This window comes from Phalacrocorax carbo, chromosome Z, assembly GCF_963921805.1.
Source record: "Phalacrocorax carbo chromosome Z, bPhaCar2.1, whole genome shotgun sequence".
Lineage (NCBI taxonomy): Eukaryota > Metazoa > Chordata > Aves > Suliformes > Phalacrocoracidae > Phalacrocorax > Phalacrocorax carbo.
This window is the reverse complement of record NC_087548.1, coordinates 4,649,749-4,666,253: the sequence shown is the minus strand read 5'-3', so window position 1 is coordinate 4,666,253 and position 16,505 is coordinate 4,649,749. Positions and strand designations below refer to the sequence as shown.

The window sequence follows — 16,505 nt, the reverse complement described above, 5'->3', positions numbered from 1 at the left end:
ACCATCAGGCATGTCTTGCGCCAGGAAGCATTGAACCAGCATGGCGGTGCGGGAGCGCACATCTGCCAGAACCCTGACTGTGGAAGCGAAGAAAGGGTAATGGTGCAAGCGGCCGGGGTGGGGCCGAGATGTTACTTGTGTGGACAGCAAGGGCACTTTAAAGCTGGGTGCCCGCTAGCGGAAAGGGGAGGACGTAATGGAGGAGGAGCGCGCCCAGTAGGGAGGTGCTGGGTGTGTGGGAAGCCAGGACACCTGGCAAGAGATTGTCCAACCACGAAGCCGGGAAACGGCCAAAGGAGGGTGAAGCGAGGGGGATTCGCGCCTCCTGTGAGTCAAATGACCCCCATCATGGTGCCAGCGCCAGGAGCTTGGCCCACCGTAGCGGGCCAAGGGGGAGTGAACCATCATGCAGGGGAGCAGAACCAGCAAGATTTGCAGGTTACAGCCCCTGCGTGGCCTTGGTCATAGGCTGTGATGAGAGACCCATGGCGGCGGTGATGATTACCCCACAAGAGCCGAGTTGCCCGGCACGCATATGCCTGGGAATGTTAGTGGATACCGGGGCAGATGTCACAGTGATGCCACTCGAACGGTGGCCACCAACTTGGCCCCTTGCCGTGAGAAAACGTATAATAGGGGTAGGAGGAGAACAACAGACGAGAACTAGTACTTGCCCTGTGAAACTCGAAGTCATGGACGAGGACGCAGGGAAGCTCCTCACGGCCGTAGTGACCATACTAGTAGCAGATGGGGTAGCAAGCCCCTTGTTAAGGCGAGACGACCTTGCCCAGATGGGGATCGGGTTGAAAAATTTAGCATAAGGGCCACTGCCTCAGAGGGGCTTCATCAGCACAAGTTAGTGTGGAAAACCGAACAGCCCGTCTGGGTGGAGCAGTGGCCCCTGACAACAGAGAAAACAGAGGCTGTAAGAGCTATAGCAAAACGAGAGCACAAAGCAGGGCACCTAGAGCCCTCGATGAGCCCGTGGAACACCCCTATATTTGCTATAAAAAAGAAAGATAAAAACCAATGGAGGATGCTGCATGACCTTAGAGCAGTAAATCAGTAAATGGAGGACATGGGGCCTCTCCAACCTGGCCTACCAGATCTGAGTGCTGTCCCGAAAGGATGGCGAGTCATTGTTTTAGATCTCAAAGACTGCTTCTTCAGTATTCCACTACATCCAGATGATAGAAAGAGATTTGCCTTTACTCTGCCCGCGGTGAACCACGCAGAACCAGGTAGTAGATGGCAGTGGACAGTACTTTCGCAGGGGATGAAAAATTCTCCAGCGATCTGCCAGAGGTATGTGGCTTCTGCATTGCAGCAAGTAAGGCGACAGTATCAGGAGAGAATCTACATGATCCACTACATGGATGACGTCCTCATAGCTGCGCCCACCCAGGCGTTATGTGAACAAGTCTTTTCAGACACCCAAAGGGGCCTTGCGGGACAGGGCCTCAAGGTAGCTGAGGCAAAGGTACAGCGAGGACCAGTGTGTGGATTTCTGGGTGCTAGAATACAAGGGGATTCCATACAAGCTCAGCCTATTAAACTTACACCTAAGGTTAAAAATTTACACGATGTACAGAAGCTGGTAGGAGCACTGCAGTGGTTGCGGACTTTCGTGCGCGTCACCGGTGAGGAGATGCAACCTTTCTATGCGTTGCTGAAAGGGACCGACCCGTGGGAGCCCAGGAGTTTAGACGCTGAGGCAGTCCAGCAATTGCAGACGATAGACCGTCGAATGCAAAAGGAAGGAGTATGGCGGTGGGACCTCCAGGAGGAATTAATTGCACGTTGGATTCTGACCGCTGGTGGAGGATTAGGATTGCTATATCAAATACGGACAGGGGAAGAAAAGCCACTGCGATGGGTATATCAGAAGGTTCCCAAGGATGCGTTCTCCACAAAAGTCAAGGTAGCCGGGGTGTAGGGGAATAGACAGGGATCGGCGACCGGAAGATTACGGGATGTGACGGAAAGATAGACTCCTCCCCATAGGAGTGGCAGGAACAGGAACCGCAAGAGCTATATAAGCGTGTGACGCAGCTAAATAGACGGACATTTTGCATCCATCATATTGATGTCTGTGCATCACTGTCCCCAGGGTGGGTAGAGCCCTGTGTCCCGGAGGTATGTGGCCCAAGATAAGTTCTCCCGTAGAAGCGTACAGCTACACACCTCCAGTCCCAATCGTGGCATTCGCAACTCACTTTCTGTAAATTCCCTACAAAGGAGAGGGTAGTAAGCAGAGTGAGAGGCCCCCTTGGCTCAGCCATGACCTCCTGGGTCTACTCAAATCCAAAAGGGAAGCACACCAGAAATGGAGAAGTGGAGGATTATCCGTCAAGAACTACAAGGGCATTGCCAGAGCTTGCAGAGATGCACTTAGAAAAGCAAAACACAAGCTCGAATTGAAACTGGCTGTAAATGTCAAAAATAACAAGAAAGGGTTCTTCAGGTATGTCAACCAGAAGCAGAAAAAGAAGGAAAACATAGGCCCACTGTTAAACAGAAAAGGACAGTCAATCACCAATGATGCTGAAAAGGCAGAGGTCCTCAACACCTTCTTCACCTCTGTCTTTACCAGCGCTGTCAGGTCCCGGGCTTTGGGAACAAAATTGCCAATTGAACCAAACACCGACCCACCATCAGTGAAGGAAGAGTAGGTATATGAATTACTACAGGAGCTTGACCCCCACAAATCAATGGGCCCTGATGCCATCCACCCAAGGGTGTTGAGAGAGCTGGCTGACATCATCGCAAGGCCGCTCTCCATAATCTTTGAGAAGTCATGGAGAACGGGGGATGTCCCAGAGGACTGGAGGAAGGCAAATGTTACCCCTATGTACAAGAAGGGCTCGAGGGAGGATCCGGGTAACTATAGGCCTAGCAGCCTTACTTCAATCCCTGGGGAAGTTATGGAACAAATTCCCCTGGGGGCCATCACAAGTCAAATGAAGCACGTGATTGGGAAAAGCCAATATGGATTCACTAAAGGCAGATCATGTTTGACAAACCTGGTGGCCTTCTACGACAAAGTGACTTGCCTGGTTGACATGGGGCAGGCGGTGGACATTGTTTACCTGGACTTCTCCAAGGCCTTTGATATAGTCCCCCACAGCCTCCTCCTGCAGAAATTAATGCGTTATGGCCTAGACAAGTGGTCTGTGCAGTGGGTGGGGAACTGGCTGACAGGCCGCACCCAAAGGGTGGTAGCAAATAGCTCTTTCTCAAATGGCAACCTGTCACTAGTGGAGTCCCCCAGGGATTGATATTGGGCCCAATGTTATTCAACATCTTTATAAGTGATCTGGACAACGGCATCAAGTGTAGCCTGATGAAGTTTGCTGATGACACCAAGTTGAGTGGGGAAATAGACACTCCAGAAGGGAGAGCTGCTCTGCAGGGAGATCTGGATAGGCTGGAGGAGTGGGCCAGCAAGAACCTTATGAAGTTCAACAAGGAAAAGTGTAAGGTCATGCACCTGGGAAAACATAATCCAGGAGTGCAGCACAGACCGGGATCCACCTGGCTGTAGAGCAGCTCCGTGGAAAGGGACCTGGGGGTCCTGGTGGACAGAAAGCTCAACATGAGCGAACAGTGTGCTGCTGCGGCCAAGAAGGCCAACAGGATGCTGGGTTGCATCAAAAAAGGCATCGCCAGCAGAGAGAAAGAAGTCATTATCCCACTTTACTCAGCGCTTCTCAGGCCACACCTGGAGTACTGTGTACAGTTCTGGTCCCCTCTATACAAAAAGGATGTGGACAGTCTTGAAGGGGTCCAGAGAAGGGCCACCAAGATGATCAGAGGACTGGGAAGCCTGCCATATGAGGATAGGCTGGGAGAACTGGGTTTGTTCAGCCTTGAGAAAAGGAGGCTCAGAGGGGACCTCATCACCGTGTACCAGTACTTAAGGGGTAGCTACAAAGAAGATGGAGACTCCCTTTTTACAAGGAGTCACATGGAGAGGACACGGGGGAATGGACACAAGTTGCTCTTGGGGAGATTCCGATTGGACACCAGAGGAGAATTTTTCACATTGAGGACAGTCAACCATTGGAATAATCTCCCCAGGGGAGTGGTTGACTCGGCCACGTTGGACACCTTCAAGAGTCATCTGGACAGGGTGCTGGGCCGCCTTGTTTAGACTCTGCTCTTTCTAGAAAGGTTGGACTAGATGATCCCTGAGGTCCCTTCCAACCTGCAATTCTGTGATTCTGTGTGATTCTATGATTCTGTGAAATGTGAATCAAGAGTCTCTCTCAGAAATAAAAGCAACGCTTCTACTCTTCTGTCTGGGGAATTGCTTACTAGAAACTGGAGCAGCGGCTTTCCTGGAAGAACCCCTTGACTGTTCTTCCTTGCAGCCTGTGTACCCATGCCTCTAGGGTTGTAATAGGCTTGCCATCCCATCTCCTCATATTGTCTCCGTGGTCACGCAGGTAGAACCATAGGGTGGCCCATGGTGTATTTCCTCTCCTTTGAGAAAAAAAAAACACACTTATTCCTAACAGCTGAGACAGTACCCCATAGAGATGGGGAGTAGGATATATCTTCTTTGAGTTGCTGAACCTTCCAGGACAGTTTCTCCACAGCAGAGACAAGCGAGGAAGATATATTTGTTTCATAATCCCGGAGTCTATCAATCACCACTGCCACTGTTGGTGCCTCATCCTCTCTCCAGGACATCACTGCCAATGAGGTTGCATAGGAGGTTTGTGCGCTCCGTACAAACTGCCACATGGGTCATGAGCACTCGGCTTCATCTGGATCTTTGGATGACTGTTGATCGTCCAGGTCACCATAAACCACCTCAAGCACAGCTAATTCCCTCAGATACTGGATACCTTTCTCTAAGGTCATCCATTTTCCTAGGCGATATGTAACATCTTCTTTAAAGGGATACCTTTCCTTCACTCCAGACAGGAGTCGCCTCCAGAGGCTGAGGGCTTGTGTCAATGCCCCCTTCCCCAGAAAGGGATCCCTGTTGTTTGGCTTCCTTCCCCTCTAATTCCAGGCTACTGGCTTCATTATCCTAGCATCAGAGAAGACAAGTGACAATGTGCTCACCTGAACAACAGATGAAATTTTTTCACATATCTCACAGCTCACGCAAGGACAGGGATCAGGTGATCTCCGTTTCATTTATGACTTCTTCTTCCTCTGCTTGTGATGGCCCTACTTCTTCATCATCCCGTTCTAAATGAGTTGACACTCACTTCCAGTATTTCTTCTTGTGTACGGGGGAGACTGATACAGGTTGATTCTCTGGTTCAGCTCCAGTACTTGTCCTGGGGGTTTGAGTGGCTGCAGTGCCTGTCACTTTGCATTTCAATCCAGAGACATTCTCTTCCCCTTGGGAGCACTGAATACTGTTGAACAGGGCTCAGTATGCATGGGCCAGGCCCCAGCATGTTGCAGTTATCTGTGTCTCTCTGGAGTTCCCAGCATAACAACATACTTTCTCCAAATATTCTACTAGTTTTTCAGGATTCTGCACTTGTTCGGGGGTGAAACTCCAAAACACTGCGGGTGCCCACTGCCCTAGGTATTTGCCCATGCTATCCCACATGCCCTGCCACTCGTAACTATCAAGCCTTGGGGCAGATCTCTGGGTGATATTCTTAAGCTGTTTTCTAACTTTAGTCAAAACCAGAACAACATGCCCAAAACCTAACAATAAGTGCACCTTAACCACCCAAGGATGTTCAAAATACAAAAAGGTTGTTGTAACAAAGGCACAGGCGTCATAGAACAAAGTTGCAAAGGTACCATTCTGTATTTCCTCCATATAAAATCTCTCAGAGGAGGAGGTATAATTGCTAATTGCCTCAGCAAGGTGGTATCCAAAGTACAGTAATGGTTCCATCAAAATCCCCAAATGCGAGATAAAGCTGAAAACTAGTGTTTACATAAGTAATCTCTAAGGCAAAACATCACCAATCACAGCAGAACACAGCAGACTAAACAGGCCAACACCTATCTTTAACATATACTGCAAAAACAAGAGCATGGTGCTGTGACCACCAGCTGTTATCTCAAACCTTCTGAGCTCCACATTGAGCGCCAAAAGAGACTGTTGTGTTTTAGCCCCAGCTGGCAACTCAGCCCCACACAGCCACTCGCCCACTCCCCCACCGGCAGGACAGGGGAGAGAATCAGAAGGGTAAAGCTCATGGGTTGAGATAAGAACAGTTTAATAATTAAAATAAATCAATAACAACCACAGCAACAATAATGCAATTAAAAGTAAAACAATGAAAGAGGTGCGAAACCCGAGGGGGGGCGGGGGGGAAGCGGAATGAACAACCAAAACAAACTACACGTGACGCAGCCACTCACCGCCCACCAACCTGACACCACCAGTCCCTGAGTTGCAACCACCCCCCTGTGCGCCAACTGCCCCAGTTAATATACTGGTCATGGCGTCACATGGTATGGAATGAATATCCCACTGGCCAGTCTTGGTCAGCTGTCCCTGCTTTGGCCCCTCCCTTCCCGACCTCTTGCCCACTTTGCAGAGCATGGGTAGCTGGAAAGGTCCCTAACTACTATAGGCACTACTTACCGATACTTAGCTGCTACTTAACAGCAACTAAAGCATCAATGTGCCATCAGCACTTTACCAGCTACAGTGAAGAGAATTAACTCTATCCCAGCAAAACCAGCACAGATTTAATAACAGAACTCATAATAGGAAAAACAGTAGTACTGTATTGCATCAAATCTATCCTTCTCATCCCAGTTGGTTAGACTATCTTCTAATAGTAAAATCTGCTCATTTTAGAAGAGTGATGCTGTTTACCAATTTTTTGCAGCAGTATACCTCAAGACCTATGATTTGTGCACTGCATACATCTTCTATTTGTGCCTTTAAATGCCTCCTTCCCATACTCAGCTAAGAGCATTCACAACATACAGTTTCCAGGTGGAGATAGCTCCTGCCCATCATTCTTCCCTAGGAGACTACTTTGAAGATACAAGGCCCTGCCCTTCCAGAGGGATGAGAATATATACCTAGGAGAACCATGGCCTTTTCTAAAGGGAATCCCTATATGCCATTCTCTCTGTTGTGTATGTGCCAAAAAAATCCATGCCAGTCCATCATGGACTGTTCAGGAGGGCATGAACTGCACTTCTCTGGTTCTATGCACAGAATATCTAATCTAACTTCAGCTGCATAGCCTTTCCATACAGTGTCAGTTTCTCAATGTCATTACTCTTGCTGCTGTGCAAAATGAACTGATATTATATTTCAAAACAGATTATACAAAACTGGGGGAAGTGGCTGATACTTCAGAGGGTTGTGCTGCCATCCAGAGGAACCTAGACAAACTGGAGAAATGGGCCAACAGGAACATCATGCAGTTCAGCAAAGGGAAATGCCAAGTCCTGCACCTGGGGAGGAACAACAACACACACCAGTACATGCTGGGGGCACCCAGCTGGAAAGCAGCTTGGCAGAAAAAGACCTGGGGGTCCTTATGGACACCTAGTTGAACATGAGCCAGCAATGTGCCTGAACAGCAAAGTCAGCCAACAGCATCCTGGAATGCATTAGGAATGCAGGTTGCAGGAGGTTTTCCTTCCCCTCTACTCAGCACTGGTGAGGCCACACCCAGAGACCTGTGTCCAGCCCTGGGCTCCACAGTACAAGAAAGACATGGATGCACTGGAGCCAGTCAAGCAAAGAGCCATGAAGTTGACTACGGGAGTGGAGCATCTCTCATGCAAGGAGGGGATGAGAGAGATGGGACTGTTCATCCTGGAGAAGAGAAGGATCAGGGGGGTTCTTATCAATCTATATAAATAGCTGATGAGAGGGTGTAAAGAGAACAGGACCAGACTCTTAGCGGTGCCCAGTGACAGGACAAGAGGCAATGGGCACAAACTGAAACACAGGAAATTCCACACTTTGGTTTTTTTAAATACACCATGAGAGTCCTTGAATACTGGGACAGATGGTGGAGTCTGCAGCCTTTGAGATATTCAAAACCTGACTGGACAATATCCTGGGCAACCCACTCTAGCTGCCCCTGCTTTGAGCAGGGGGGCTGAATGAGACAATCCCCAGTGGTCCCTTCTAACCTCTGATACTGTCCCTCACAGTATCCTTCTGGACAAGTTGTCCAACTGTGAGATGAGCAGGTACATGGTGTGCTGGCTGAAGGGCATGGCTCAAAGGTTTGTAGTGAATGGGGCTGCGTCTGGGTGGAGACCAGTCACCAGTGGTGTTCCTCAGGGTTCAATTCTAGGGCCAGTTCTGTTCAGTATTTTTATCAATGATCTGGATGAAGGAGTTGAATGCACCATTAGCAAGTTTGCTGATGATAACAAACTGGGAGGTGCTGTTGACTCTCTTGAGGGACAAGAGGCCTTGCAGAGGGATCTGGAAAGGTTGGAGCATTGGACAATCATCAGTGGCATGAAATTTAACAAGACCGATTGTTGGATTCTGCACCTGGGACCGAGTAATGCTGGACACAAGTATAGATTGGGAGAGGAGTGGCTGGCGAGCAGCCCTGCAGAAAGGGATCTGGGAGCCCTGGTTGACAGCAGGCTCAGTATGAGTCAGCAGTGTGCCTGGTAGCCACAAGGGCAAACCGCATCCTGAGGTGCAGCAAACACAGCATAGCCATCCAGTCAAAAGAGGTGATGATCCCGCTGTATTTAGCGTTGGTGTGGCCTCACCTTGAGTGCTCTGTGCAGTTCTAGGCCCCACAATTTAAAAAGGATGTGAAAGTCCTTGAATGCATCCAGAGGAGGGCAACAAAGCTGGTGAAGGGGCTGGAAGGTGTGTCCTGTGAGGAGTGGCTAAGGACTCTGGGTTTGTCTAGTTTGGAGAAAAGGAGTCTGAGGGGTGACCTCATTGATCTCTACAGCTTCCTGAGGAGGGGAAGTGTGGGATATCTGGAAAGCAAAGGACACGTAGTGAACAATCCAGGCTCGGACTGCGCGGACTTAATTGGCCTGGGAACAAGAAGGCCTCAAGGATGTTGCGAGTTAAAACCAATGTATGTAGCTATTAATAACAGCTGTGGTTTTGTATTTCCCAAGACTTACAAAGCGGCATGGTACGAACTTACTGTGGGAATGTGTGGGATGGCATTACGTCTTTCTGATAAGTTGCATCCCAAGATTGGCCACAGGTGCTGCTCTGTCAACAGGGGCCGCATCCCATACCACCGGTGGGAGTGTCTCGTTACAGCGTAGCAAAACAAGGCGGGAGTTGCCGATGCTGCTAGTGGCTATCCTTGGGATAAAGCCCAAGGCCGTGCTGACCAACTAATAAGAGGCTTGTATATAATAAACAGTAGAGGCTTGTGTGTGATAAGGTGGTTGCAGAGCTATATTAACCACGCTGTGTCTGTAATAAACTGGCATTTGCTTGATCATATTGGTTGTGTGGGGTGTCCGTGACTTCCGCGTCAGCAAGTGGCGCCCGAACAGGGACCCCGGATCGGAGTTGGATTTTCTGACGGAGCCAAAGACGGAGGGTGCGGAAGCCGGCCATAGGTGAGTGCTGCCCCGGCACTCGGGAAGACACTAGCGCAAAAGATTGGAACTCACCCTGATCAGGCGGGCAGCCGGGGAGGAGATGGGGTCCACCATGACAAAAGAAGAGTCAGCAGTGGTTAAGCTCCTCCAACATATCCTCTCAATGAGAGGGCTGAGTTATGACTCGTCTACCCTGAAGGCTTTGCTATCTTGGGCAAAGGGAAAAGACTTGATCCCCACAGCTGGAGCCGCCTTTGATGTATCAATATGGGAAAAAATAGGGGCAGAGCTGCGGGATGAAATAAGTAAAGGATCCAGGGAGGCGAGCAAATTCTCTACCGTGTGGAGGTTGATTAATGAAACATTGCAAAGCATGAGGGCTGAACGGCAAGCTGTGGCATCTGCATTTGTGGCTTTGACTCCAGCCGACGGGTCTGCCTCTGCAACCAGCATGCTGTTCTCAGGTCCAACGATCCCTGCTGCAGCCCTGGCTCGCGCTGCGGGGGGGTCCGAATCCCAGCAGAAACTGTAGCCACAGCCCATGCTGCCACACATGTACCAGCACCAGAGGGAAAAGCTGCAGAAGATTTTCTACCACCACCAGATGCAACACAGTTAGACAGGCCTCAGTTTTGTGACGATGCCGATCCACCATCCCGACCCTCTTCACCGGCGCCGACCACTTCACTTTACCCTCCCTTGCCACCTTCTCCACCGTCACGTTGCGAAGAGGAGGAGGGGAGAGCAAACAGTTTGGGGATGCACAATTGCGGGAATTGGTAAAAAGGCTGGAAACTTTAGAGGCTCGCCTAGGGGCGCCGCCAGAAAAGTTACCAGCTCCTCTGTCTGTGCCATGCCCCGGACCATTGGGGTCTAACCCATTCGTCCCAAATGAAACACTGGGTGGGACCAGTGCTCCTGCACCAATGCCAGCGCCACCAGCGTCGGCGGTATTTGGGCAAGGGTTGTTGGCAGGGGGGGCGGGAGACCCATCCATGCGATGGAAAGGGGTGATTTGAGATGCCATGATAGAAGGGCAGTTTTTGCCACTGGCATTTCCAGTTATAGCAGATAATAATGGGAGAGGAGTGTGGGAAGCATTGGATTGGAAAATGTTGAAGCAGGCCAAAAATGCTGTTACTCAGTATGGGTTAAAATTACCATATACTCAGTCCGTGTTACAACACATTTTTCCTCACAGTTATTAACTCCTTATGACTCTAGGATGATTGTCCGGATGCTGTTGCCACCCTCGCAGCAGCTACAATTTTTCCGCTAAAACAGGAGAGGCTGCAAATTTTACAGGACTTAGTAAACGAACAATTAGAACCAGGTCATATCGTGCCTTCTACAAGCCCTTGGAACACTCCCGTTTTTACCATTCAGAAAAAATCTGACAGATGGCGGCTACTGCACAATTTACGAGCAGTAAACGCTGTTATGCAGGACATGGGGGCACTACAGCCAGGATTACCTTCCCCTGTAATGATCCCCAAGAACTGGGATGTGCTTATCATTGATTTAAAAGATTGTTTCTTTACTATTCCCTTGCATCCAGACGATGCAGAGAAATTTGCATTTACGGTACCGACAATTAACAAACAAGAGCCAGCGAAAAGGTATCAATGGGTGGTGTTACCTCAGGGCATGAAGAACTCACCTACATTGTGTCAAAATTTTGTAGCATGGGCTCTACAGCCATTCCGAGCAACATCCATCCTTACTAATTTTTCACTATATGGATGACACATTGATTGCCAGTGAAAAGATGGATTCGAAAGGAATATTACAAAAGTTAGTAGAAACCTTAGAGCCAAAGGGACTTAAAATAGCCCCAGAAAAGGTGCAGCACCGAGGTCCATGGCAGTATTTGGGCTGGACCATTACCGGAAGTGCAGTCCGACCACAGAAAATCGAACTTAAAACAGACATTAAGACCCTCTCAGATGTTCAAAAATTGATGGGAGACATTCAGTGGGTAAGAGCTGTTAGTGGAATCACTAATGATGATTTAGCTCCTTTAATGCCCCTCTTAGGAACCACGACCAAAGCTAACGAGCGATGAAGTCTATCAGTAGAACAGAAACAGGTGTTAGATCAGGTTGTGGAAAAAATTCTAACAGCTACTGTACAGAGAAAAATTGCTATTTTGCCTTTGCAGTTTTTGATTGTTAATTCATCACCCAAACGAAAACATTTAGTAGGACTCATAATGCAATTAGACGAACAGCACATCAACATTCTGGAATGGGTATTCTTATCTTATCAACCCAAAAATACAGTTTGTACATGGGTCGAGCTGTTAGCTAACATAATTATTAAAGGCAGAAGAAGGATTTGGGAGTTATCAGGACAAGAGCCCGCAACGATATTTATGTCTATAGCACAGAGCTATTTGGACTGGCTTTTAGCGACCTCAGAGACAATCCAAATCGCTCTTGCTGAGTATCCAGGTACGGTTACTAATAATTATCCATCAGCAAAAATTTTATCCCTATTGCAAAACCAGGAATTTGAGGAAATCCCTTGCAGGTCAGAAGTACCAGTGGAAAGACTCACATTATTCACTGATGCTGGAAGGAAATCAAAACGAGCTACTATTGCTTGGCACAGCAACAACCAGTGGCATCATCAGCTTCTTACAGGGAACACCACAGACTCTTTGCAGACACTCGAACTGAGAGTAGTCTTGTGGGTTTTTCAATGCTGGCCTGACGACCCTTTAAATGTAGTCTTGGACTCGTGCTATGTGGTGGGAACGGTACAGTGCTTGGAACGCGCCATGATCAAAACTCTAAAAAATAACACCTTATATATGTTACTGATGCAGCTTTTGTTTTTGTTGACTCAACGCAGAAAACCCTATTTTGTGACACACATTCGCAGCCATCAGTTTAATCAAGGCTTGTCTATCGGAAATAATGTAGCAGACAAGCTAGTCGCTACTGCTTGGAAAAATCACAATGTCAACCTGTTTGAGCAGGCCCGTTTGTCTCATGAATTTTTACATCAATCCACAAAGGTGTTAGCAAAACAGTTTAACTTAAAGCTGTCAGATGCCCGAGGCATTTTGCAATCGTGTCCAGCTTGCCAAAAACTGGGATTTGGTCTGGGTCTTGGGGTAAATCCTTGGGGCTTAGGAGCCTTGCAGTTATGGCAAACGGATGTCACTCATATTACAGAATTTGGGCGTCAAAAATATGTGCATGTCAGTATTGATACTTACTCCCATGCATTGTGGGCCACTGCTCAAACAGGAGAATCAGCCAAACATGTTGTGAAGCATATGCATGCGGCTATTGCTGCTTTAAGAGCTCCTCAGGAAATAAAAACAGATAATGGCCCTGCATACATTTCACGAACATTCGAACGCTTTTGCCAATTGTGGGGCATTCGCAGAGTAACTGGCATACCCCACTCCCCTACAGGACAGGCCATTGTGGAACGTGCGCACGCTACCTTGAAATCGCTGTTGCAAAAACAAAAAGGGGAGAACTGGCTCCTTCTGAACGTCTTGCAAAAGTGATTTATGTTCTAAACTATTTGAGGTTAACAGGAGACCGTGACTCTCCTCCAATTGTAATTCACCATCTGTCATTGCAATCTGGACTACAAAAAGCTGACTCGGTAAAAGCACAGTATCAAGATTTAAAAACTGGGGAATGGAAGGGTCCCGCAGAAGTAAAAATGACCGGTCGAGGTTATGTTTCTGTTTTGACAGACGAAGGTCCACGGTGGGTGCCTAGCCGCTGGGTGAAACCATGGAGAGAAGATCTGGGACCAGCAACTAGATCGACTTAAGAAACTAACCAATGAGTTAAAAGCTAGCTCTCTAGGCCTCGATTCATGGTTAACTGGGTTAGGTATCTCAGGATGGGTAAGAGATTTAATTACCCATGGGCTTGTCTTATTATTAGGATTATTATTAACTGTGCTAATATTAGGATGTGTCTTTAAGTGTTTAATGAAAGCAGTAGAGCACATGATGACTGGAGCCTGGATTGCTCAAAAACAAAAAGGGGGATTTGTGGGATACCTGGAAAGCAAAGGACACGTAGTGAACAATCCAGGCTCGGACTGCGCGGACTTAATTGGCCTGGGAACAAGAAGGCCTCAAGGATGTTGCGAGTTAAAACCAATGTATGTAGCTATTAATAACAGCTGTGGTTTTGTATTTCCCAAGACTTACAAAGCGGCATGGTACGAACTTACTGTGGGAATGTGTGGGATGGCATTACGTCTTTCTGATAAGTTGCATCCCAAGATTGGCCACAGGTGCTGCTCTGTCAACAGGGGCCGCATCCCATACCACCGGTGGGAGTGTCTCGTTACAGCGTAGCAAAACAAGGCGGGAGTTGCCGATGCTGCTAGTGGCTATCCTTGGGATAAAGCCCAAGGCCGTGCTGACCAACTAATAAGAGGCTTGTATATAATAAACAGTAGAGGCTTGTGTGTGATAAGGTGGTTGCAGAGCTATATTAACCGCGCTGTGTCTGTAATAAACTGGCATTTGCTTGATCATATTGGTCGTGTGGGGTGTCCGTGACTTCCGCGTCAGCAGGGAAGTGGAGAGGGAGGTGCTGATCTCTTCTCCCTGGCATCCAGTGACAGGATACGTGGGAATGGTTCCAAGCTGCACCGGGGATGTTCAGACTTGACATTAGGAAACATTTCTTTACTGAGAGGGTGGTCAAACACTGGAACAGGCTTCCTAGAGAGGCGGTCGAGGCCCCAAGACTGTCAGTGTTTAAGAGGCATTTGGACAATGCCCTTACTAACATGCTTTAACTTTTGGTCAGCCCTGAAGTGGTCAGGCAGTTGGACTAGATGATCATTGTAGGTCCCTTCCAACTGAAATTTCTATTCTATTCTATTCTATTCTATTCTATTCTATTCTATTCTATTCTATTCTATTCTATTCTATTCTATTCTATTCCGTTCCATTCCGTTCCATTCCGTTCCATTCTGTTCTATAATATAATGCATGAGGAGTCATAGCAAATCTCTAGAGACTGCAAGCACATAAGGAGCCTGAATCTTTTCAGCTCTGCAACTGTAATATTACCTTTATAGAAGTAGCAAATAGTATTAAGAAATTTTTCATAGAAACTATTAGCTTTATTATGTGACAGAAAACAAAACTAACAAGTCCAGAATTAACAGGAACACACAAGGTTCTATACCATAAGGTAAATTATTTGGTAATTATTCTAATTTTCCAGTGGATGTTAGGAAAAAAAATGTAGTAGCACTTGTTTCATAAAAATGTCAGTAGAGCTTTCTGTGTCAAATTTATCTCTAGTACAACTCTAATGAAGTCAGCAGTGTTTCATAAAGGAAAATTTGGTGCTCTGACAACATATATATACTCCTTATGCATCCCTTTGAGTAAAAATTTAAAATAAATACAGTATTACATACTTTACTGAGGAATAAAATGAATCACAGAAGAGTATAACCCTCTCAGTTTCACTGTAATGTATATTACACAATCCCTGTTCCTTTAATTGCAACATGTGAGCCTATAGCTCTGTATACTTACATCTCCATGTAGTGGCCTCTGATCATCACAGTCCCTGGTTGGGCTAATGTCCTGCCTCATGACCCAAATAGGTTCTTTTGGTTCATCAGGGGTATAAGGAGAACGAACAGTCCTTGTCTTCACTTCCTCAATAGCTTCTTTAATATCTTTGATGGCCAGTGATATTGCATCTCTTTTCTCCTTTCTGCACCTCTGTACTGTCTCTTCCGAGTTGGCTGTGGCCCTAGAGCCAGCTGACAGTTGACCACGGCTTTCATGCCCCCTACCTGGAGCATGCTCCAAGCTTTGCTCTGCCTCTAGCATGTCTTCAGCAGCCTTGCCCAAGCTCTGAGAGCTCATAATCTGTTTCACCTCTGCCACAATCTTATCGATATCTTCCTCTTGTTCATAGCTGTCCATTCGTGGATATAGAGCAAACTCTGCCTCTTTCTCAGGGCTGTCCGACTCTCCATCAGATCGTTCATCATAATGGTGAAGGCGGGCACCAAGAGCTTCTTTGCGATAGTTGTCAGCTTCCTCCCTTTCCCACTCATATTGCTGAAGTCCTTCCCTAACATCAAGGTCCAGCACATCCCCTGTCTCCTCATACACATGTTCCTGCTGCCTATAGCCAGCATAGGGCTCAGCATATCGCTCATCCTCTCCTTGGTGGAGGGGCTGGTGAGCGTAGACGTAACCTGAGTACACTGCATTCATGGCTTCTTCATGTTCAATGGAGTGGAAATGTACATGATCAGGCAGTGTTCGATTATGAACAGCCTTAGTATGCTCTGCTTCAGCATTTTCTGTGTACTCCTCAGACTCAGGCCTGTACTGCACTGCATATGTACTCTCATCCTCATTCTCCTGAATGAGATCTACATCATAGCCATCCTCTGCTGTGGCTATAACATCCCCTTCCACCATGTCCATGTGATTATGGAAATCACTCTCAGTGCTAGCTGATTGAGCTAGCATCCCTTCCTCTTCCTGCCCAGATGGTACCCCTTGGTTGCGGTTTCTGTGCCTTGAATAGCAGATCACAGACTGTTGTTCCTCTTCTACGTGTGAGTGCTCCAAGTCAGCTTCCACTGACTCATTCATATCTTCATTTGCTGGCTCTTCATTCACCTCCACCTCAGATAGTATGACCAAATGGTTCATGGAAAGTTCTGATGTGTAGGCCACTTATTGTATCCACTTACTGCATAGATATTTTGTCTATCAGGACTGGAAAGAAATTAAGAGAGTGATGTTATTAAAAAAACAAACAAACCCACAAACAAAACAAAAAAGCCCCACAGTGTGGAGTCAACAAACAACCCCAGAGTAGCAAAACACACCCTTGCTTCTCCAACACAAAAAGTTTTGGCTTCATCAGCTCTTAAGTCAGAGGACAACCAGCACAACAGCATGACCTTCCAATACAAATTGATTTCTACAAGCACCATTCATTCAGAGATGGGACCACAATTCCTTT

At 47.5% G+C, this 16,505-nt stretch overlaps 1 protein-coding gene across 1 annotated transcript in view; it reads right to left on the bottom strand.

Moving 5' to 3' along the window:
- LOC135310490 (amyloid-beta A4 precursor protein-binding family A member 1-like) overlaps positions 1-16,302 on the bottom strand; it is a 75,692-nt gene extending 59,390 nt beyond the window's left edge. Inside the window, exon 1 of the mRNA XM_064438223.1 lies at positions 15,047-16,302. Within this exon, the coding sequence (XP_064294293.1) occupies positions 15,047-16,189 (1,143 nt within the window). The 5' untranslated portion in view covers positions 16,190-16,302. The remainder of the gene's footprint in view (positions 1-15,046) is intronic.
- Between the last annotated feature and the right edge of the window lie 203 nt (positions 16,303-16,505).